This window comes from Apteryx mantelli, chromosome 18, assembly GCF_036417845.1.
Source record: "Apteryx mantelli isolate bAptMan1 chromosome 18, bAptMan1.hap1, whole genome shotgun sequence".
Classification (NCBI taxonomy): domain Eukaryota; kingdom Metazoa; phylum Chordata; class Aves; order Apterygiformes; family Apterygidae; genus Apteryx; species Apteryx mantelli.
The window spans coordinates 15,451,565-15,476,852 of NC_089995.1; the positions used below are offsets into that span (position 1 = coordinate 15,451,565).

Consider the following 25,288-nt stretch of genomic DNA (forward strand, 5'->3'; position numbering starts at 1 on the left):
ACAACTCACTGAAACCTGCCTGTGATTTTAAAAGGGTCATATTTAATAGATTATGTAATATGAATTCCTGTGTATACCAGAAGGCATTACATGTCACCAAGATACTCCTGTACTGAGCTTGCATGTTTGATTAGTATATACTCAGGAGACCAAGAGTTAATTCCCACCCACTGAGAATTAAGAGAAACGGCCACCCATGTCCTAGGTCCCTGCTCTTACATGGAAATGATTTGGCAATATATCCTGGGATTTATTTTAGCAGTTTATCTAGCTTGCAGATTAGTTCTTGCTACATTGCAACAAAAATGCTGACACCGGATTTCGTTTTGCTAATCCACATGAATTTATACTGCACCATTTACTTGTAGATACCTAAACCTCCAAGAGAGCTTCAGTTCCGCATCTATAGGTGTGGAAACCATATAAGAAATAGGTTAGTTTGCATGTTACTGGTTCCCCACCATTTGGGAACAGGTCATGGAAAAAGAAATTTGGCTAAGTTTGTTCAGAGCATTTACAAGAAAAAAATACACACTCCTTTTCACGCTGCCAAGTCCATGCAAGCTCTTCCTTTCACCATTTTAACTAAACTGGCTTCCCAGACAGAACTAGTATAGTCCTCTGCTCCTGCCACACCACGGTCTGTTGCAGAAGAGATCTGCTGTTCTTCTTGTGGTCCGGCAGGACGAGAGCACTTGCAGCTTCAAGACCCTGCACCAAGAAATTGAAGTGCTGAGGGCACGAGAAGGATACGGATCAGCAGGAGCAAAGTGGGGTGATAAAACTTGCTACCTCACAGGAGCTCATCAGTTGAAATTTTGCTTGCCAGTAAAACTTGCTGGAACAGTTTAGCTACACATTAAATCCCGATGGAGATGCATGAACCCTAAGATTTCATCTGCAAAAGCGGGATGCGATCCTGTGTCACAAGCAGGCTGCTTTTCAAGCCCGTTTAAATGTAACGTTACTACGAGGCAGAGAGCCAGCTCTGAAGGGCTTGGCTCTGTGAGTATTATCTCAAGATTTGCAACATTCATTTTCACACTTTTTAGTTATTGTACCAGAACCTTCAGTGGAAAATTCCCATCTGTGAAATCACACTGATTTCTTCTGTTCCTGGGGTTGCTCTGTAGAAACGCGAGCTGAATCAGACTCGGAGCGTTCTGGTGCCGGGTTGCAAGCCTTGGCTGCGGTGTTTGTGCTCTCTCTTGGGCGGCGCATCAGCGGTTCGAGTTCGGCTTGCCCTGCAGCTCCCGCTTGGTGGTGAGCTGCGAGGTCAAGGTGCCCTTGGCTTGCTGCAGCCAAGAGGGAGCCGGGCGGCGTGGGCTCGGCGCCTGGCTCTGCCGCGCTGCTCCTTGGTGCCGTTGGTGGCCGGTACCTCCGGACCCAGATGGTCAATTTATATCTGTCAGCATCGGGCAGGGTTTGCTGAAACCCAGGATTCTTGCATGGAAAATTTCACCTGTTTTCAGGAGCTACTTGCAATAACGTTAGGAAATCGCATCTTCCAACAGAAATTACCTTTCTGTCTGGGGCATTTTCCCTCACCAAGGTAACAGTCCAATCTAAGCTCCATCCCAGAGGGGTTTTTTTAGAGAGGAAAAGCTGCTTCCCAAGCAAACTCCTGTGAGGGCAGTCCCCAACCATCGTCCATCATTCTGGTCACGTCGTGGTGCACACCGTTGGAGGGTGCCTGGCGCTGGAGAAGCCCGCAGCTCCACGGCTCCTTCTGAGGGAAAAAAGTATAAACACAACTAAGGAAAACTATCTTCCTACCGTCTGTTCTGTAACCCAGAACCCAGCAGAACTGGTGACTGCATTATAAAATGAAAGATAAATGAATAAAATTTGCGTGTATGTTCTCCAGTCAGAATATTATAATACGGATGTGCTACCTCTTTCGTGCTTGCCAGGCATAAATGAATGAAAAAGCAACTCTCTCCTGAGCTGGTAAATTCCCCCAAACAGTAATTTTTTCTCCTGATCTAGTGAGTTCCTTGGGAATAGAGCTTTTTTATTATTATTATTATTATTATTATTATTATGGTAAACTGCTCCAGTAACGGCTTCAACAAAAGAAGTAAACCTTACATTGTATTCAGATAATGTTCTTAACTTCTCAACAAGATTTACTAAAGTGCACCCTGGGAATTATGCAAATGAAACCTTTGGTCAAAATGTTAAAGGATTACTGTAAAAAAAAATTCTTTTTTTTAAATCTCATTAAGAGCACTAAAATTACACGTTCCAATATAAAACGTGCGTGCCTTTGTGCAGTGAATACCTCCCTGGTAGTAATGCGTACTATGCTTCCCTGTCAATGGTCTTTGTACCTTTCTGTGACAAACGCCACTTCTCCGTCTGTGCTTTCTCTGAACGCTCAGTGTTGCTGTTCACTTACTGGAAATGGAATTAAGTACCGGTGACTAGCAAAGCACTGTAGTGCGTTGGCAATTAACAACAAATAATGAGTCATCGCTGAGTATTTGCACCATATTTTCCCTGTATCTTTATTTTGCTCAGTGCAGTATAATTATCTCATGGATTTTTCCTAGTGTAATTGGGTAAGTCGTGTGGATCTTATGATATATTTCATCTCCTAGATCTGCAATGATTTACATACAGACAGCTTAGACCCTATTAATGCTAATAAAAGTGCTGCAAGGACAACCCATAGCATACACTTTATTAAACTGTACATAGCTTTCTTAGAGAGCTTCTGTTTATCTGTTTCCTGAAAATATAATGCCTTCAGCACTGAATATTTAAATCCAGCCTCGTTTTCCCTGTTTCTGTCTCTATGCATTTCTAATGCTTCTATCACAACAAGATCCGGGTACTATATGCAACAGGAAATAGAGCATAAAAATGTCCGTAAAGAACGAGCAGAGCCTCCCCATCCATGATTCCAGTTAAAATTGCTTCCATTTTAGTTCCGTGCAGGGGGCCTGGCTTGCGTTTAGTGCTTGTGCTCAGGTCCTAGCCGTAGCTGAGCCGGGCTGGGGACGCCCTCCTCTCGTGTTGACCTTTCCCTCCTGTCACCTGCAGGAACTGTTTTCCCACCTCGCTGCAGGTAACGTCCTGCTCCACCACTGCTCCCGCCGTCAGAAACGGCTCTTTCCTTCCAGGGGCCAGGACGTCGTTCCTGCCTCCTGGCCGAAGCTGCCCTTGTCCTTCCCGTCAGCCCACGGCTGCCTCGTTGCACGTTTAACATTACAGCGATTTTATAAATGAAAAATATATTCCTAGTCGGATTATTGAAATTGTTGCAGATGATCAGAAACTTTACCAGACCCCAGATTTTTTTCTTCCAGCTTTGTTAAGGAAAAGCTTTGTTAAGGGTTAAGGGCTGGTTTTACCCTGACCTGCTGTAGATCCTTTGGAGCTGTACGGGCACACGTGGATATGGACAGACACAACTGGGTGCCCAAAGCTGCCCTTTTTTTGTAGTTTCTGAGATGGCAGCCCCACGCCGCCTCAAGGCTGGAGGCCTCGGAGTGGCCTCCTGCCCGTTCGCTTACCTTGAGCCTTGCGGGGACACGTGCTTCCAGCTGTCAGCAGCAGTGCGTGAGAGCTTGAACCCTCTGACTTGCGCTATACGTTTGCGCAGACATTCACATAAATTCAGCTTGCAGCCCTATCTGCCGGGCAGGGTGAAAGCTGCCCTACTACAAGTGGGGACTATGGATTTTGGTTCCTGAGCTGGTGAGTTGGCTGCCGTCATTAAGCCCACAAGTGTGGAAGCAAAGCTTAAATTTAGTTGTTTTTCAATATGTTTTGCCAGTGCAGATTGCGTTCATGCCTGTCTATTCGGTTGCCTGCTACAAATACCCTGTGTATGCTGTTGTGTGCAGGCTGAGGGCACTTTGAAAATGTCCCTGGTACCTGTTCTAAGTGATTATACTAGTCTAAGTCTGATCAGTTTTCTTGGTGCTAATAGCCTAAACAAGCAGTGAATCCTAGGGAGAAAAGACAGATGAAACTGTCTCTGTTCCCTGACCTCCAGCTCCCGAAGCGTAGGTGCAGCAAGAATCAATCCTAGCAGTTTCTAGCAATAACTGACATTATTAGCCGTTCCCGGGAACAGACTGTTTGTTAGGTGGAGGCCGTGCAGAAGCAGGCGGTGCACAAACTCGGTAATGGTCTGGACGAGGGCACCAAAGGAGATGCTTGTCGGGGATCTGAGATTACCCTGCACCAGCACGTTCGGCATCTTTTCAGCCTCCCGAGTCAGGAGAGGACAAAATCTGGGTAGGTCGCGTGTGGAAGGAGTAGGAGACCTGTTAGGGAGAAATAAATGCACGTCACTTGTGCACTGCCGAGACAGCTTGTGGCAGTGGGGGGTGGTAATTTATTTGTCCCTTGCGCTTTCTTTCAGGAGTGGTTGTGATGTTGCAAGAACTTCTTTCAGCATTTGATTGGAAAATTAAATTTGGGTTTAAAGAGATAGTCAGGGTTGCTAGGACAAGATGTTAACCTCCCTTTTTTATTTTCTCTGTGTCCAAGGTTCATGTAATTTGTCATGCTGTATTTGATTTGCTGGGTGTTCCTCAAGGTATGGGAGGGAAGGAGTTTCAAAAGCAATGTGCCAAACATGCTTTTGTGCAACAAATAGTCGAATGGAGTGGTACCATCCCACCGGGCATTCCCAACCTTGCTCCAGCAAGCTGGCAGGCTGGATAGAGAGGGAGGGAGCAGCCCTATTCTTAGACTGCCACGGGAGTATCTGTGTGCACAGTTAAAGGCACTGAGAGGATGACGTGGGAGACTGGAGACAGTGCTTTCGAAAGTGATTAATGGCTGTGAGATGCCATATATATCTGACCGATTTGGACATTTTACAGGGCCTGGGTTTTCAGGAAGTAAACAGCATTTTCTGTGAAAGCACATGCCTCCACACCTGAGGCAAAAAAGTCAGAATTTCAATAATTCCTAGACAATCATCATGAATAAAAGAAGAGAAAAATAGCTGCAAATATGTGGAATACTCTTTTACTGGCGTTTTCCCAAACTTTTGCTATACAGCTCCCTTGTCGAATTTGACAGCAGCATTACATTTATGCATCTTACAGGCTCAGATCTTTAAAGTTGTTTAAATACCCATATGGCTTTTGTCCATAACTTCCTGATTGCTGTCTTTGTTCTTTCATTCAGATTCGTTCCGATAAGGATAAAGAGATCCATATCAGATACAGCATCACCGGCGTGGGGGCTGACCAGCCGCCGATGGAGGTGTTCAGCATTGACCCCGTGTCTGGCAGAATGTACGTGACCCGTCCCATGGACCGAGAAGAACGGGCTTCCTACCATGTAAGTGTAAGATGCTGGGAGAAAAAAATTCTCTTGAGTTTTGGATCTGAGTTCACAAGCTCGAAGCAAAGCTGTGTCAGAATTGCTGGGCCCAGTAAGTCTCATCTTGTCAGGAGACACGTTGTGGCTTTGAGAAGACCAGGGTGCCTGGTCTTTGTTCAGAATTGGAGCCCAGATTAACAGCGTGGACTGGCTCCCAGTGTTAGCAAAAGACGTGAGGGACTGACTGCACAAAGAAGGTGCATGGGTTTAGCTAGCCGTTCGAGTCTCAGCTATGCCAGAGCATTTGGGTGTGTGTGTGCGGAGACGTCTTTATTCCTGTTTTACTTCAGTGTAGCTTGCTACATCAGCCAAACCAATGCAAAGCAGCATTAAACTGACGTCCTTCTCGGACAAAAAAATCACAGTCATTTATTTGAGGTGGTGCAACTTCACACTTCTTATTATATCCATGCAAGTTTATATGTGGACTGAACCCCCCAGAACCATGAGAAACCAGTCACTACATTAGCATGTCTTGGGAAATTACTGATTTAAGAATCATTACTGCAGCTAAACATGCAATAATTGGTGTAGTCATTTTTCATTTTAAATCACTAGGAGATGTTCAGGCAGTATGATGGGGGTGTGTCAGATATGTTTTTAAATAGGCAGATAGACTAATATTAAATATGAAGGAATTAATTAAGATTAATTACACTCAAAAGCGCTTCCATACGCTATCCTAGCTCATAAAATGCTCTACCTGCAGAATACTTACAGTGTAATTGGTCATTAGGTTTTGATCTAAATCATAGTCTCTATATTGCTCAGCGTAATTGCACAGCAGATATGGTCCCACAAATAGCTACAAAAAATTGTTGTTTCTTGCATGAGAGACCTGCAGAATTTCACCGCTTTCTGCGTCTGTGCTTTAGTTCCTTCCCGGAGTGGTTGTAAGAGGTCGTTTCATGGATTGCTTTGTATCAGCATTAGACGCATCTATCGGCACCGTAATAGCCATTCCCAGGGATGCTCTAATGTCAGCGCGGTGGTACGGGTCACTTCCGCTGACACCATATTCCTGACTGCTCCGTCGGAGACGCCCGGTCTGTCAGCTTTATCAGGTATCCAGTTAACCATGTTGACACAGCTTCTGGACTGCGGTGGAAGGATAAAGAAAATAGATTACCTCTTTAGTTGGGTGGAAAAGGAGATTTCCCCTGGGTGAAAGAGAATCTGAAGGAAAAATATTTTATCCTCCGTGAACAAGAACAATTATTTTGCTTGTTGTGCCTAGGAAAATATGAAGATAAATTGTTCTGAAAAGGGAATATTTGAGATACAGTGTATGTCATTTCAGTGTTGATGCTCTTTCAGTAGTGCCAGATTATTATAACAGTGTCGTCAATAATAGAATTCTCAAGTTAACACCTTTGATGGAGACTCTGTGATGTCTAATATTAGACACAGTCAAAAAAAGAGGTTGAGAAGGATTTTGTCCCCCATAATAACAAATCATGTGTCGCTTAATAACAAGCTTACCCTACTAGTTACACTGAATTCAGTATACTGAACTCTGACCTTGGCAAAGGTGGCTGGAGTAAGTCGGCCCCGTACGTACTGCGGGATTCCCAGTCTTTCCAGTTCCTCACCTTGAATTTGTAACCTCCAGACATAAATAAGCATATTCACACTCTGAAGGTTACACGAACATATAGTTTACAGAAAGTGAATAGCTGATAAATATGTTATGAGCACCTTAAAGACAAGAACAGCGTGTGGTATCAAATCTTTGTTAACGCAACAGTAGAAGATGATAGAGATCATTTTAAGTCATGTCTGTAAACAATCTTTAGATCCTCTGGCATCTGTAACGATTGATTCATGATGTATTGAACCATCAGTTGTTCATTTAATAACCCTTTACAAAGCACTTGCAAGTACATCATGCGTAAAGCAAGGACCCAAACAGAAGTGCAGAAACTTACTACAGTAGGAATGAGCAATGCTAGAAGCTGGAAAAATTAGGCCAGCCTCCAGAAAGAAGATAGAGTCCAGCGTCTTAACGGTTGCAAGTTCCAGTGGAGTCGATGAATTTATGCCACTTCATATAGCTGAGCCTCTAACTGAAAGGAAAGACAGACTTGGATCCAGACTTGCACTGAATGCTGAAAAACCAGTGACCAGGGTGTAGGTTTGGATCTGTACTGTATAGCTGGGGCATCTTTACATTGGTTTGACATCTGCTGTAGAGTTTTTCTTCGGCTCAGATTAGCAGCGCTCTGGAGCTAAAATTTTGGCTGGCGTCAGCGGTGTCAGTGGAGCTGCGCTGTCTCTGGTCCCTGGGCTTTTCTCAGGGAGCCCTGCATGGGCTGGCTGCTCTGGCTGAATATGGGACATTTATACAGCTTCAGGTTTGCTGCAGTCCTAAGCAGAAAATGAAGTCTTTCCAGCATCTCTGTCACTATCGAGTATTGTCCTTACTGCTTTCATTTCTAGGTAATCTAAAAACTAATTATAAAAAAAATCATAATAATTTGCAAGTGTTTGTGAGGCTACATATCAGAGTTCTGTTTCATTAACTCCCACATTTTCAACACATATTTTCTTATGCATAATTATCTGGATTGCTTCGGGACTGCCATTTTTAAAATACTAGTGTTTTAACTCTCTCCACATTTAGCAAGCCATTCGTCTGATGAAACCAACCTTCTTCCCTAAGGTGAAATAGATTTTTTTCTAATTAGTTGAGGAGTTCTGTAGCAGAACTTCCCCATAAGTTTTCAAGATCTTTCTTGAGCTTTCAGGGAGGATCGTTCTGAATGCGATGTGTGCAGAGGTGTCTGTCTCTCGGGGACTCGCTGTGTCTGTACAGCTGGAGCGTGCGGGAGCCCTCCTGCATTAACTTGACCAGCACGCTTGGCAATAGCAGTGATCATGAGTTCAGCCGGGTTTTGACCTCATCCGTTTTCTGGCCTGCACTACAAACCAGAGGGCAAACTCTCCAGGGACCTTACGGACATCCCAGACGCAGATCGGCTCCAAGTGGGATCAGAGAGAAACGCAAAGGGCTTTGTAGCACGTAACCAGTGCCACGCTGGGCTGCAGCGTGCGTGTGCCGCACCGAATGGTGCGGTTCTGTGCCCGCGTGCTGGGGGTGCAGCCTTGGGACAGGCTCCCATTGCGAGCACGAGCCAAAGCTCATCCTGCCCCGTCCGTACTGCTGTCCCGCTGTGTGGTGGTGTGGCATCTTCTGTTGTAGTCAGCCCTGAATGTTTATTCCACGCCAAATAAGTTTCAGCAGATAGTGATATTTAATGTGCATGAGTTTTTGGCCTTATTTAATTGAGTTCCCAAAGTCCTGTTTGTACTGGTGGCAGAATTAGTGACTCTGAGTGTTTTCTTCTGGTTCAGACACCAGTTTCTTACCAAACTGCAGTTAGGTTTGGCAAGTGCTAGTGATGAGTAAATTGTCAGATTAGTTTTTCGAGACCTTTTTCAAGCTTTGTTAACAAAGACCATCAGTATAAACTTGTCAATAGGTGGCCAGTTGCTTCTGATGCTCAAGCAACGTGCAATGTGTGGAAACTTGGAAGGGAGTCCTAATACGGTCCCTGACCTATGTGTGTGCTTTCAGCATCAGACTGATGAAATGCTCTGTCAGAAATGGCTGGAGCAGGACAGGTTGGATATACTCTGAGAAGGAATTATTTGAAGGGCAGAGGGACAAAGAAGATTGATAGAAATTAAGGGAGAAAAGAGCTAATGCCAGTATTTTGCACCAAATCCTAATGAGTAATACCAGCATTTGTGTCACAATACTCTAATTTGCACTTTTAATCAAAATTAAGAGCACACAAATTAGGCATGACATTGTATGCTTATTATTTAAAGGCTCTGTCACTGATTGATAATGTATATTTGTATTAATAGTATTAGTGCATAAGTAATATTCATATTTAGCACAATTCACTGTGTTGACTTTGACTAACTACCTTCAGATACCACCAGCCTCCAGTGTAATCAATAATCATGATACTGAATCATTTGTATGTCAGCAGCTACATTTACACTGGAAACTGTCAGTAGCAAAACCTCAGAGACCTGTGGTAGCTGCTGCTAAATATGATAGCAATGAATGTCAAACTTTTAAGAAATACTTGTTAAAGAATATCGAGGCAGTTCTTTGCCTGGTGCACGGTGGAACGGTACACCAGCTAGAGATTTAGCCTGTATTAGTTTTATAGAATCCTCTGCAAGGTATTTCTTTTCAATTGATGCTGTTTATTCCTTCTCTGCTCCTCATGTTCTCCCTCCTGGGGACAACGTAAATATTGAGAGCCAGCTTTATAAATGCGCCTTGTCTGTGCCTCCACCTAGCCACCTCCATTTGAACAGTTCTGCACGACGTGTGTCTTGTGGCCCTGGTTGTGCCGGCTGGCCTTTTGCAGGGTGATTTTTCCAGCTCTAAATGGTGCGTGTGTCTGACCCTGAATGCAGCAGCCACCTTTTGTGTCTCACCCAGTGCCACAAGCAATGGAGAAGCACTTGCATGCATCTGCTTTTAATCCCATCCATCCGTTCCGTCTGCACAGGCGGCGGCGGATTGCAGCCCGAGCACCTCCGAGCACCACATTAGGCTCAAACTGTGCCAGGCAGATCAGCCGTATCCACGCACATCTCGGAAGAAAATTTCAAAAGAAAGGGTGTTGTCCAGGGTGAGGATGCCTGATGAGTACAAGCAGTAGGACTGGAGGACAGGGGGAAGATGACTTAAGAATGGGACAGAAATGGAGTATCTGATCTACCGTGGGGGTACGCCGGGTGTTTCCCAGTCGTACAGATGGCCCCGTGGAGTCCATCTGCCTTTTGTGCCCTCCTCTGCACCTGGGCTTCAGGGAGGGAAGCGTGTGGTGAGCCTCGCTGAGGATTCAGCCTTCTGGCTCAAGCCTTTTCTTCTGCTGTGGATGCTGCTGAGCACAGGTGAGCAACGTGTTGTGGAAGGGTGTGGAAGTGTTACCGCATGAGAATTATTAAAAGAATATATAGAGAGAAAATGCATGCAAGCAAGCACGGCAGAAAAAAGAAGAGAAGTCCATTGAAGTCAGGCAAAAAAAGAAGCAGGAGTGAGAAGGGGAGTGTGTGGAAAGGAAAGCACTAACAAAAGGTCACAGGAGAGGAGAAGAAGAGCTATGGACACCCAGGCACCAGCACGATCCGGGAAGTAAAGGCATTGGGTCTGCTGGGCAGTGCTGGGGAGCGTGATGCATCTGCTGTGCTCCTGCTGCCCGAGTGCCATTAATCAGGGCCCCAGCTCCAGCACCCGAATTCCCAGACACCGGCCTCCCGTTCATCACTCAACCCAGGTCCTGGTGCTGCCGTCGGACCTGGGGCAGAGGGCCGCACTCGTACGCACCCCTGCCAGTTTAGTGAGATCGCTACAGTCCTGCTTATTGAATCCTTTTTGCCTTGAGTGCAGGCAGGAATCTGGTCGTGCATACGTGTGCTTGGCGAGTGCAACAAGCAGATAGAAATGCAGTGCTGAGAAATTCCTTATTCCTGGAGCTTTCAAACAAAAGCTATCAAATGTAATTAAAACTTTGCAGGGGGAGAGTCAGATCTGAGGGAAAAGATATCAGCTTTGCTCTCTGCTTTATCTCTGAATGGAACCGTTTCCGCTCCTGAAAATAGGGCAAGAAGGAGCCCAATGCTGCCGCAGTTTGAAGATAATAACTTTAATTTTAGCTCCGAATTTTTTTTTTTCAAAGGCAGTCTGACCTTTGACTTGTAAAGTTATTGAATGACTACATCTGACATGATGAAGGATAACTCAACAGGCAGGAGTCAAAGCAGTTTATATGCAGGCAAGGAATGCAGATATTAAGAGCACTGCAAATCACGAAATACAAATGGTGCATCCTGTGTTGAAAATGAAGCCAGACTTCTTCAGTCGTTAGAAAAAGTGTTTTTTAAATTCCTTTAAAAAATGTTTTTCTACCAGCTTATTTCGCCTGGCAGTTTGTGCTCTTTGCTTGATTAACTGTTAATCCAGCCCGTCATAATAGAGTGCAGTTGCTTTTTATAAGCTCTGGACTTCTGAACACCTACATGAAGGAGAAAGTTGCATCAATCACGGGCGCTGCAGAAGCAAAAGACTGAGACGAGCGCTAATACAATTAGCACATTTATTTGTCATGCATCAAAAGAGCTGCAGACCTCCTCGGCAGCGCGGAGCATCCTGACTTGCCTGGGCGGTGCGGGAGGGACCAGGGCACCCAGCACCCCTGCGGCCACGAGCTGCTGCGCATTGGCACGCCCAAGAGCCGGCGCCGTGCCCAGGAATCGCCGCGGGGTGGTCGGTAGGTCCCCGGCTCTGCCCGGCACCCGAGGGACAGCGCCGCTCCTGCGGCTCGGCAGTGCTCCCCGGCGCTGGAACGAGAAGGGGGCGAGCAAAACCCGCAGCGGCGCCCAGCCAGACGTCTCTCCGCTGGCCTGCCGGGACCGGGCGCTGCGCAGCCCTGGCCGAGCTCGGCTTTTGTTTTGCGGAGCCAGCGTCCGCGGAGCCATCCAGCGTGCGCGCCATTTAGAGTGGCCATCTGGTCCTTTTAATGAAGAAGCTATCCATTTGTTTCACCTGATTACTGATTGTTCCAGACTATTGTTGATTGCTTGTTTTATTAATTACTGACTTTGACATGCCGTATCTGTCGCTTTTGTTCAGAAAACAGATGCTCTTGTTTTCCAGCATTATTACTGATGGTTATTGCTAATAGGATAAAGCCGCAGTCCTGCTCTAAATGAGGACTGAGCACTGTGGCTCTGGTTATTGTAATGCTTCGTCGCTGATATTTTAGTTAAGCCCGAGAAAGGTATTTCATTCTTGGTGCAACAGAACAGACTCCCACCGTTTGAAGGAATGGGAATGGTTTTATGTGGTTCAGTGCTTAGAGCAAGGGTGGCTGTAACCACTGTTCCTGGAGACCGTGGTTAAACAAAGCATAAACAATACTAATGCTATTCTGAAATCCCCTTGCTTAAAAATCACTGTAATTGTGGATATGAAAGGCAGTGGGATCCCATAAGAAACATCTGAAGTCCTTGCAGTCCCTGAAACATCCTTATCAGCTTTAGAAAGAAGCAAAATTTACTCTTCCAAGATTGGTGGACAAGATCCACCGTGTCTTAAAAATTAAAACATAGGTCTGTTAGCAGTGAAGGAGATTGGATCACTAACCCAAAATTAAAGTGTTTCCACTGGCAATTGTTATTTTAAAATATTATTTTGATATTATGTTATGCCTTGAAAAATGGTGTTTGTGTAGATGGAAACCACACTGCTGCTTTCTACTGGAATTCAGATATTCCCAGCTCAATTTATGCGATAAAGCCAGTTTTTACAAAACATGGTCTCTCATTCTGCACCAGATCCTGTTGCTGATATGATGTTTTCCTTGTGCTTATTCCCAGCTCCGAGCTCATGCAGTGGATATGAATGGGAACAAGGTGGAGAATCCTATTGACCTTTACATCTATGTGATTGATATGAATGACAACAGGCCGGAGTTCATAAACCAGGTCTATAATGGATCTGTTGATGAAGGCTCTAAACCAGGTACGGCTGAAAAAATTCATAGAGTTATCGTAAGCTTTCAAACATTAATCTGACCCAGTAGCTTTGCCTTCTCCTGAAATACAGAGATTGTAGGATTGGTTTTCTGTTTCTGGCTCTTTGGTTTAAGACTGCTGGAAATTACAACAATTCAGCTGAAATCTCTTTCTCTGGAAGCAGAGAAAGTGCAAATTTGGATTAGGAGAAACCAAGATTTTTGTAAGCCCTTCCTGGACATGTAATTTGCAAAAGCAACAGTTTTGCAGAGTAATTCTTGGTATTGCCCTTTCATGTGAGTGTTACGCTTGTCCTGTGCTGTTATTCTAGCCGCAAAATCCTGTAATAAGGAGAGAATTCTCACAAGAAACCCAGCCCAGCAGTGACCTTTCCCTGGCCCTGTGCCTCAGATGCTTGATATCTCACTGCTTGGTATTTAATCCGGTCGTTTGCAAACTCAATATCTGGCACCCAATCGGACTCCAATAAAGGCTGCGTCCCAAAGTGTGAAGAAATCACTTTCTTATTTGGGTGATGCAGACCTATTAAAGGCAGCTGGATTATTCTCACTGAAATTGCTGACTTATCCCCCATTCCCATAGATTTTTCTTACAGAGTGAAATGGGCATAAGACTAGTAGATTTGCAGAAAATTTATGGGTGCAAAATCAGTGAGAGTGTAGGTTGTGCACAGAATTCAAGTGATAATTTTTACATTGACATGTTTATATTTTTGGAAACATACAGTTGTTGGGGCCTTTAATGTTTTCTTTTCAACTATATTATTGATTTGTTATTTGAGTGCGGCATAACTATGCCATTTCCAATACACTAAGGAGGTTGTTTTAGCTTATTACTGAACATAACTAATATGAATGTATTCATTATTTAAGTAGAAATTATATTGTGAAAATTGAGTGAGATTTTTCCTAGATAGATTTGTATCCAGTTGTTTGCCAGCTGAAGGGTTAAATACCATGTGATTTTTGTTTTGTGCAAGCAAACATTTGTCATGGCTTCTCTGCTGCCTGAGGTGTCATAGAAAAGTCTCCAGTGGCCACTATTTTTAACAAAGTGAATCGCAGTCGTGACTGGTTGTCTTTTGGTGTTGTGAGGAATGGGCTGCTGTGGTGACATATATTGGGGACACAGTGTGACGTTATTCTTGAGGAAAGAATAGGTACAGCTTCCTTCTGGATATGCTTTGCATAGCGACATGTCAGGCTTCAAAGTGCTGATCCAGGTGCTGGTCCGCAGAGGCGACACGGGAAGTCCCTGAGCTGATCCTTCTAATGACATCTCCCAAGAGGATTTTTCCTTCTTTCACATTGAAGGCCACCTGGGGGCACATCAAGGTTTGAAGGTTGATACATTTCCATAACAAATCAAATTTCTTACATCTTATTCTAGTATAAATCAATATTCAAAGTGTTCCCAAATGTTTTAACTAGCTCTGCTCATTTGTGTGATAGAAGCAGTAAATTGCATCCTCTTCTTGTTTGAAACCCAGATAAGCCTTTGAGCTATTAAATCAGAATAGGATACCTTTGCCTACAAAATGCTTGTGCTTGTGCTTCTGCCAGTGGTTTTTGGTATTCTGTATCCCAGACTGGAGTGCTTGCCTTTAAGGCAGGTAGGTAGAAACCAATCTGTTTTTATTCAAAAGCAATTACATTTGTCTTTGATGTATTTGTTTTTTCCCTCCTTTCCTGTTTAATCGGTATTCTTTTAAAGCTTTATGTTAGTATTGAATTTCTATTCCTTGGTTTTGTAGAACCTCCTGGGAATGTAGGTATCCGAGGCCCTCGTTCGGTGTATATGGCAATAATCATGATGTTACGTCTCTGAGAAAATGATAGAAAGGTCATAGAGTTACTGTGTATGCCTGTGTGCTCATTTGCCTCCAAGTAATGTATCGCTGTTTTATGTAGAGACAAGTCTAGATAACATATTTAGCTAAGCATAGATCTTGCAGAGATTTGGAAACTTCCTTTATAGTCCAAGCTGCTTCAGAATGTTATAATACTAAGGAGGAACTGCACCAGTCTTTGCAAGAGAAAAAATATGCAGCCAGAATTCATAATTATTTGCGACAATGATCGACAAATGAAAGAGGCGATATATTCTTAGAGGTAACAGATAGCAAAAAGTGTTCAATATTGATTCAACAGTAAGTTATATATGTATATGCATTTATAAAGATATATGCATATGTGTGTATATCTATGTATAAAGTACAGATTTGCTTCAAGCAAACTAAAAAATCTTATTATATGATATAGGAGTTCAGCATTCATTTTCCACTATTCGTTGCTATTGAACTATGCCTGAAGACTGAAAATTCTTCCCTGGATATCCCATATGATTGTTATTTCTCACATCTTCCATATGTCCATTTAGAATGGCTGTGATTAAATAGGCAGTATTTTGCAATTACCATGGTATCTGTGATGCTCTTAATAATTTTGTATGCTTCCTTTGAGGAAAATAACTAGAGTACTAGAGTATCCCAAATAAATGTTAACTCTGAGGGCAGCCAATGTCCATTTGAAGGTGGCAGGAATTTTGCCCAGATTTAAAAAAAAGGAGGAGAGCATAAGGAGCTCAAGCACTACCCATGGATATTTCCCAGAGCAAAACCATCAAAAATCCGCCGTTGAGCACAGACTGAGCAGAGCGCAGTGACCTTGAGATGCCCATCTAAGGCTGATTAACAGGATCGATAGAGCAGATCACATTCAAAGGGAACAAGAAAGGGCTCAGCGGCGCCGTGCCAGCGGTGCTGGGCCGTTGCAGGCAATGCGGTGGCAGGGTGGCCAAGCAAGATGTGACCTACAGGCTTCAGAGTGAATAAGCCGGAAGGACATGCTGTGAGCCAAGAAAATGGGAACGCAGGTAGGGTCGTGCACTCTGGGACTGGGGTGAGGGGAGAGGCACTGCTGGGCACTTAGCCTCCAAGGAAGAAGGAAGCTTACTTCAGCCTCAAATACCGCTAGCCTTCAGTGGGGATTTTCCAAGAGCTGAAAGAATTGGCAGCAGGGTGAAGAGGCTTGCTAGAGACAGTCTGATATGCATTTAAGAGAGGCGGCTTCCCGGCCTGCAGAGCACTCAGACTGCCTGGGCTTGCGAGGAGTGCTCTCCGCGGTGTGCCAGTCACCTTGAAACCAAACCTTGATAGGAACAGAAAAGCAAGCATCAAGTATTATTATTATAATAGCTTGTTGTTGCTAGTGAAGATTATAATAACTTAATTGAAATAGCATCTTGCACCTGAGTATAGTGTTCTTGAAATCACGGGCTCATCCTTGTGGAGTGATGTTCTCCTTAATGTGAACATGTGTGTCACAGCCTGGCCCATGTGTGTCTTTAAATGTGTGCTGGCTGTTGAACTGAATTGCATGGCTTTTTTCCTTTCTTGGTACTCTCTGGAAAACGTTTTGATGTATTTCTAGCGTATCTAGCCTAAGATGATGCAACCAGACAGTTCAGATGTTTAAATGCAGGCCCTTCCGAAAATGCGGAGCATGAACAGCGATGTAGGATTTTCTCTTCCCCAAGACCAGCCTTCTTCCTTCCTTTCTCCCCCCGCAAGTTGTTTTGATTTAATGCGCCACTGTTTGAAAGTGTATCTTAAAAGGCCATGTTTTACTCACACTGAATAATGTTCTGCTTCTTTGAACTTTGCCTCTATATGAAGAACACAGCCACGTTTTAAAAATGCAGCTGCAAGCTAGAGCTGAAATTCCCCTGGTCCCTCCAGCAGCCTTAATCAGCAAAGTTCTCTCTTAGCTGCAGAACTTTCCTTTCAAGAGCTGATAAAGCGGTATGGATTGCACGGCTTCCTTGCCGAACGCCGTGCACGCTGCAAGAATTGTGCTGTCCTTTCAAAGCCTGCGCCTGGGAGCTGTGCCGCGCAAGCTGTACTGGCTTACGGCCGGAAGGAGCTCGGGTTTGGGGGGTTTCTTCTCTTTTTCTCCCTCTGTGCAACACCAGTTGCTGCCTGTCCTGAACCTAGCCAGTGCAGTTGCACAGGTGGGCTTGTGGCATCCCAGGTATGTCCTTGGGGAGAGGAGAGGGAGTGCTATTTCAATAGAAATTCTACAATTCCCCCCAAAAATACACAATAAGATAGAATGGAAGTGCTTGAATGTAAGAAAAGAAAAAATGAATTTAATTACTAAACAAAATAATACGGGGAAAGATTATTTTGATCACTTCAGAAGTTTAGTCTTGATAAAACAACACAAAATTTACCTTACGTTCGAATGTGGATGTCTCACTTAACTGACGCGTTCAGTTCTGAAAAGGTCAATGTGAAACGCTCTGTGATGGCTGGAGTGCTTTGCTCTGGGTTGTATCTATTTTGTTTTAACTGAAAGATTGTCAAAAATTAACACATCTCTCCAAAACAATTTGTTCCTGTCAGACTGGCCTTTTCCATTCCCATTCATCCTTTCCACTTCACTAACTCTCTGGATACATCTTGGTCCTTTTCAAGTCAGTAGCAGAATTCCAAGTGACTTCTTTTAAACTGGGATTTCAGCCACCTCTTTCTTCCTCGGGGTATTATGTAGGCAGGATAGTTTCTTCCTGCCACCCTCCCGGTAAATGGTGTGAAAGAGTTCTAAGTACGGCCAAAATAAATCCTCCAAAATAAAGGAATATTAGTATTTCTTATATGAAAAATGTGGTAATTTAAAACTTCTCTATCTCCTCCTGATTCCATGGAACTCTGATAGAATAATTGTTGGTAGTGATGCCACTTAAAAAATGAAATAGCTGGGAGCCAAATCTGTATGTGGCAAATTAAGTTAAAGAAATCTTGTAAAAATAAGCAATATATATAATACCAGGGATTTAAAAAAACGATTATTCTATTAGTGTCCCAGTTTGTTTATTTTATTTCTATGCCAGCAGAGATTCCCTTAGAGATTAACACCGTGGACTAACACACAGATGGGGCCAGAAACTTGAAAGTCATCTGAATATTAAGAATTTAAATCTTTAGCCTCAGTGATTTGAACAGAAAGCCAATTATGAGGCTAAATTAGTTTTTAAATTAAACTGCAATTTAAGGATTGTGAAATTAATCTTTCAAGGCGTATAGTTGCATTTGTATATACGTTCACATGAAGAATTTGGATTCTGCATTTCTAGCTCCTTCCTCTTTTCAAACCTGATAGTACAGTTAATAAAGAGATATTTGGTGTCCTGTAGGTTGTTCTTTCAGTGAAATTGCAAGGGGGAGTGTTGTTGGGTAGTAAAATTGCAGGCAAGGGAGGAAGTGAAAACGGCAGTGCCTGAGTTCTGGAATCACTGAATAGGAAAAGCTTCATTTTTAAAAACGAGTGGGACTTTGTGAGTGAAAACCACTTTCTTCCATTATGAAACATTCCAAAAACACCATAGTGATGCTCATAATTAAAACATTTAATATTCTTTTACCAGCTTAGAGGTAAATTGATTTTAGTACTCTTCATTTGGGAAGGCCCTAATTCAACAAAGCGCCTACACAGGTTCACAAATCTCAGCTAACTCAGGTTGTTCGAGGTGCACATCACACGGGGGAAGTCCATGGCGTGTGCCAGATATGTCGTCTTCCTAATAGCACTAGAGCCCGGCATGCATAGAAATAACACAAATTCCATCTGCTGCAGAGAGATCACCTAAGGATAAAATTTCCCAGTGCCAGAATACATCTCCACGGTTTCCTCCGATCTTACCAGAGCTCTTCACAGCTTGGATGCATTACTTCTGCGTTCATCACAAGCTGAAGTGTATACCTCAGGGCAGCGCCATCCTCTTGAGTCCGGATGGATGTTAGCCTTAGCCTTGCACTTTGCATGCTATGAAAAACGGCCTTGTCCGACCCAACAACCCGCTCTCTCACACATTGCACACAGACTTAGTATATGCAATATTCTCTTTCAATTTCTTTTGCTCAGCCAAACACAATTTTAGGATAAGAAATTGCTCTGCAGGCATATGTTGTAGTGCTTTCCATTTTGTTTGGAGAGGGATGGATGAAATCTTTGCTCCTCTTAATTTCCGTTACAGAAGCATCCAGTCCCAGTAGCAGGGATGTGAAGGCTGTGAGAAAAAAAATGCAAATCCCCACACTGACGGTTTTTCCTTCCAGAAGGAATGGCCAAGTTGATATAAAAAAATTGTGAAAATCAATGTTCAGAGACAACTCTGGAAGTGAGTTACAGCACTGCAATAGTCCACTCTCTGCTGCCTTTTACTAGCAACTACAAATAATACAGCATAAAACTACAAAGTAAATGCTGTAAAGGTAGATTGTTCAGTAGAACAAGACATGGTAGCTAATCAGGAATTGCATGGGATCATGCTAATTAGACTGCCTGGGATATCTGGTGGGCCACTGTCAAAATGTAGTTGTTAGAAGCTAGCGTTTTAGGCTGCTTTTTTGGGGGGGGGGGAGGGGGGGGAATGTTTGCGCCTCTGTGCATGTGCGTTGCCTGCCTTTTGGCCTATGACATTATAAACAAAAGAAGTCTGGTCATCCACCAGACTGTGCAAATGTACACCACAGGCCACATTGTCTGCTGGCTTCATTTCCTTAAAGTCAGTGAGCTTTTGGTGTTCATCTCCTATTGTTACCAAATTTTAAAAGACAACAAGTGAAATTTTCTGGATGGGTTTGGAAGGGGACCAACAGGCATCAAGCAAAACTCACTCTTCTCCCTTAGACATCCTGTGATGCTTCCTGGCATTTCACAATGAATCAGGAAAATGAGTCAGTGCTAATATGCCCCAACTATGTGTTTTCTTGTTATGTTCTTCCTCTTCTCACTCTGCACCGTACCAAGTGCTGCCTACAGTAAATTCTAAATATTTGATTTCATTAGCAGTCTACAGATGTCCATCAAGATTTCCCACTGTGCACTGAAAACATTGTGAAACCATGCTACGAATCTGCATGGTTCTTATTCTCAGTCAACATTCAACAACTGGATTCAGGCCTTGTGGAAGATGTGTTAAGTCTCAGATTTTGTGCAGCCTGGTCTGCATAATTTCACTGGTTGCATATATCTTCAGTTAAGCATGAAACCTAACCATACTTTTAGGCACAGTTCGTTGGTGGTGTTCAGAATATCTTGTCCTAAGTCACAGTTTCTCCATTTCTTTGAATTTGCCTGCGGGAATCAAGAGGATTCATCTCCAGGAACTCAGCTGAGCTGCGGCTCATCGATTTGTGCAATCAAAACTGTTTGCTCAGAGGCTGAATCTGCTTTTGCCCATCTTCAAGTTTTACTTCTGTTATTTCTCAGAGGTGCTCACAGTCTCAGCAGGCTGCAGGCTGCTGTGCAAGAGTTATCTTCAAACCTGGGCATGCCCCTGCATAAGCCACATTTGGTGCATTCGTTCATTTTCTGTCCTGAGATATTTATTTTATTCTTAACAGTAAGAATGTATCAGTTCAGTTCCAGGTGACAGCAGCCTCTTCGACTTGCTCAGTCGTCTCTCCAGACCCATTTGCTCTCTTTATTTCATTAGGGTGACTCTTGCCTTGTTTGAGGCTGAGAATCTGATGTCTCCACTAATTAAAAAGTGACATCCTTTATGAATTAGGTTAGCTTCTTGAAAGGTCAAAATTTGCCAATGATTACAAAAATAATGGTGAAAGAGAGTGACAGCATCTATCAGTTAGTACTGAAGCAGTATCATTTAGAAGGAAAGTGCTGTTTCTCCTTTAGTTTTCTATCTATCTAAAGTGTGTGGGATGCAGTTTAATTTAAGCATATTTGCAATTTATTACATGTGCAAGAGAGTTTCAAGCATTACTGTCATCTTGATGTCTTGCACATGTTCCTATTTACTAATACGATTCCAATGAACACTTTGGGGAGTCGACTTCTCATTTGTCATTTCAAACCCTGAGCAACGAGTATGGGAAAATGCTTCAAGTCACCTATCGAATACATTTTTTTTTACTTGAAGATGCAGGTTTGTTCACTGATATGTTTGAGTCTTTGACACTACAGCAGTTCTCTAAATACTGTTCTAAGTTCATAGTTATTGAGAAGGTAAATTCACCCCCGAGGAGCTCTGCGCTGTAACATCTATACCGCTCCGGGCACCGGCAATGCTACGCCGCGCTGCAGCGCGCCTGACCCTCACCTCTCCTCCTCCTGTCTCGAACGGAAGAATCTTGTTCGTTTTATCTTTCAGTTGAAAAGACAAGTAGCATATGCACACTTCCTCCTGTTTATTAGTAGGAAAGATCACATTTTAAGGTGATTGCTGCCTGCCGTACATAGGCGATGTACAAGTAATTATATGTATAATTGCAGTACTTGGAGGACTTGTTCAGGATCCCCGTTGTAATTGGGTTTTGACATCTTTACGTGTGTAGAGTGCTGTCTTTCTGTCCGTGAGATCTTCTTGCAGTGACTGAAATCACTTAGAGGGTGAAGTGCTCCTACTGCGAGTAGGACCATGAGATTCTTGTCCTCTCTGTGAAAGACAACTAATATCAAGAAACTGTTTTGAACTGCAAATTTTATTTTTAGGAAATGTTGTAAATTTTGCAGTACTCTCAGGTATTTAATCTTCCCATCAACAATTACTCCCTTCTCTCTATCTAACATTGGATGCAGAGTATTCACTAAGTGAACTTTCCAATTTGGAAAAAAAAATAGGAGGAAGGGGAGGTTTCCATTAGTACAAAGCCATTATTAACTTGGGTTAATGAAGATCTAATGTAATATGGCCATCACTACATGTCTGCACATAATGAGTCAATCCTTTTCTATGGGGGAATGATTAAATTAAGTATCTTGTAGGTCAAAATTAGACTGAGAAGGTTAACCAACCTTTAATGATTCTGCAACCATTTACCAGCCATTAAAAAACATAAATTGTAAGATAAAGCTCAGCAGAGAACCAGTGCTATCAGTGAAAACTAGGTGAAGATTTAGCTTTTCTGTTTATATCACAGGAGCAGATAGAGAGGATTGTGTATTTTATAGTGATAAGTAGTTATAAAGGGCAGAGTGAAAGGTTTTTTGTCTTTTTTTTTATTTGGATTCATGATAAGTGCCCATTAGCTCTTTCTTTTAACATGCATTAAATATAACTAATGGATATCAAACCAACTAAAAAAAATGGCAATTATAAAGCAATTGTAACAAAGAGTTGGGAGCACAACTGTGCTAAGATATTGTTTGTATGCCTTAAAACGATGAAAGCCTAGTCTTTTCAGAGAAATGAGGTTGCGTAGATGTAAGTGAGAGCAGCGACTGCAGACAATGTGATGTGAATTAGCAGTTTTTGGTGTGCTCTAGTAGCATCTGAGCTAGAAAGAATCATGCTGATTCTCAGATTCCAGAGAGGTTTTGAGGGGAAATTTGTCCGTAACTGTGTGTTTGTGTGCTCACGTGTATATAGGGCAGCTATATTCCTTCTTGTTTTGGGGGGAAGGAGTTGGGGGTTTTTACCCACCCAACATGTACTATGACTTCAGATCCAATGAGATATAGTGAATCCAAGCAAATTGTTTTTTGCGGTCTTTTACAAGCAGATGCGATTAATTTTAAAATTGTTTGAGAATCAAAATCCTAGTATATAGATAAAAATGATTATCCTTTGCTTCCTTCTCCCCAGATTCTTTCAGGTTTTGTCTTGCCAATCCTGTAGAAAGCTTGATTAATCCAGTAGGAATATTTTCCATCAGGGGTGCATTCAAGCGTCTCTCTCATATGTCTTGACCATCGTTAGGTTGAAACAAAAATACTGCATTTGACAAAATAACATATAGGAGATTGCAGTCTTTGGAAAATAACATGGAATGCATTGTCAAGTTCACATTCTTGGTGTCTTGTCTTTTATTGATAGATCTACTTTGTCGTGCCGTGCATTAATTTTAGCTCAGGTGATATATGAATTTGGCACATTAGTTAATGAAAAGCTAATGCACAGTAATCTTGTCATCACTAGCTGTGCATGATAATTCAATCTGTTTCTTGGAAGAGCTGTTCAACATGCAACAAATTTGATTTGATATTGACATGATGTACTAGGTTAGGTGTTTTATTTAACATACCATGTGCTTGATTTGATGAGGAATGTTTTCCTTTCAACAGGTTATCTACCTGCGTTAGTAGGCCAGGTGTGTATTTTAATGCAGTTATATCAAGCACACCTTCTGGACTGGGTATTTGTTATGTGATGCACTGCAGAGACTGGGTCAAATTCTTGAGTTTCAGCACTTCATGCATTCATTTAGTGATGTCAGCATGCTTGTGAGCTAGCCCTTGAGACCAGAAAATGAAGCTCATGCCTCTCTCACACACTGAAAACATAAAGTCTCTCTTGCCCTCTTTGTACACCTCTGATGCTGTCTTGTAGTTGCCATCACCGCTGGCAGGGTGTGACCCAAAACCTGGGGGTACAGCGTGGAGGTCTTGAGCAAGAGCTGGAAGAGCTTGCCCAGGGTCTGCCCCGTGACAAGGAAAACTGAGTTCCTGGGCTGTGGGAACTGCTGTCTGTCTGCTTGGGCAGGATATAGTGATTTGAAGATAGTATGGTTAATACTTAGATTTCCACAAAATGCTTACACATATCCTACAAGCCAGACTGCGGAGTCTGTACACTGTTTACTATTTTTTCACTTACATCCTAACAAAACCAGCCTCTGTCCTCAAGTGTGTAAGAACTGTACATGCTGCTGCTGTATATTTGCCTAATTTGTTTAACGGGAGCAAGAGATAAGGATGTATTTTCTTTATTTTAATATAAAATATTTGGAAAGGTATCCTTATGCACAGGACATAGATACCTGATGTTATTTATCTTTATAGTAGGTAAATCATCACCAACTGACTTAGTACAGTGGAGGACTTTATATAGTACCCAGAAGATGTTAGACGCTGCAGCAGTGTATATCCACATTGCTCTATTTAAATATTCTGGTACCTAGATATATGTGTTTATACCAATCACTGCAGCACACAGGCATCTAGCAGGATCTATGTCTTGCTTAAAGACAGACTAAATGTATAGGAAGTGACTGGACCATACGCAGCTAGTCCAGCCGACCCCCCGAGAGTGGTCCTCAGGGAATGGCTCACAGCATGGATGGCAGCACATCCCATAAGGCTGTTATTGCTGGTTCAACATTGTGGGGTAGGAATTGTGTGAGCAAAGGAGCAGGAACGCACATATCAGCTCTTCCCAGCCACCTTCCAGACTGCAGAGAGGAAGAAATAATTTGCAACTAGCTTATAGCAGGCTGCGGTCGGGCACCAAGCCCCAGGGAGCAATGGAGAGCCGCGGAAGGAAGTGACTCCTTAAATTGCATAATGTGCTGCAAAGCACTACAGCTGCACAAGTCCCTTTGCAGGGGACACTTTATTAAGTTACAAGTTAGTAATTAATGGCAAGTTCCCCAAACCTCTCTCTATTTTCTCTTAAGTTGGGTTTCATAATCAGAATTATAGATATTAAAGATAGATAGGGAGCAGATTGCCACTTGAAATACAGCAGCCTGCTGCCGAGTGCACGACTTAAGAGACATTTGTCCAGTCCCATCTCCCGTTACGGGGAGGCAGGTCAAAGGCAGTTGAAGTAGTCCTTTTTCCTAGAGCAACTGTGCTCAGTCCAGCGGTCAAAATGCTGCACTGCAGTGAAGAAACCAAAAGGACAGGGAAGGAGTGGGGAAGACCTCCTATACACCGTGTGCTCCGCAGTACAGCTGCTATCAGCTCACCGCGTGCCCACCACAACTGCAGCCTGTTTCCGACCTGGGAACATGCCGTCTCCCACACCCTGATTTATTTGGGAAACTGGAGTGCAGCCTGGGAGATCCTGGATGAGTGGGGACCTGTGAGGTGCCACAGAAGGGACTTGTCCTCCTGCCCATGTTTCTTCCGCCCGTCTCTGTGTAGAGGCAGCCCTGAGTCATCTGGAATTAATCGCAGGAAGCTGGGGCACCTGGTAAATCTTTACATGGAGGCATTCCATGCTTTTGGAAGGACCTTATTTTTCTCTCATCTGAACTTGGTAGCCCCAATAACTTTTCTTTCAGAGCTGTTCCTTGCACTAAAACTGAATCATGAAATACCACCTGTTATTCGGAATATGTCCTAAGACTGCACATCTCCTAAAATAGATTCTGTTTTCCTCTTCCACTTCTGTTTCCATTAGCCCCAGGTTTTGACATTCTCTTCAGAGATATTTTCAGTAAAGAATGCATTAAGATAACATAAATTCCAAATCAAACATCTCCTCATTCCGCATGTTTTCTATTTAAATTTCTCCTGTACATTTCCCCTGTACTTATCTGAGGGATGGCTTCTTTATTTGTATCAGTCGTCTCGTGATAACTGGTTTTGCACAAGAGAAAAGGAAGAATGCTTCAAGAGAA

At 43.1% G+C, this 25,288-nt stretch overlaps 1 protein-coding gene across 1 annotated transcript in view; it reads left to right on the top strand.

Annotated features, from left to right (window-relative positions):
* The window catches only part of CDH4 (cadherin 4), a 467,566-nt gene that overhangs the window by 359,619 nt on the left and 82,659 nt on the right, over positions 1-25,288 (top strand). The window contains exons 5-6 of the mRNA XM_067307737.1: positions 5,155-5,310; positions 12,760-12,904. Of these exons, the coding sequence (XP_067163838.1) occupies positions 5,155-5,310; positions 12,760-12,904 (301 nt within the window). The remainder of the gene's footprint in view (positions 1-5,154; positions 5,311-12,759; positions 12,905-25,288) is intronic.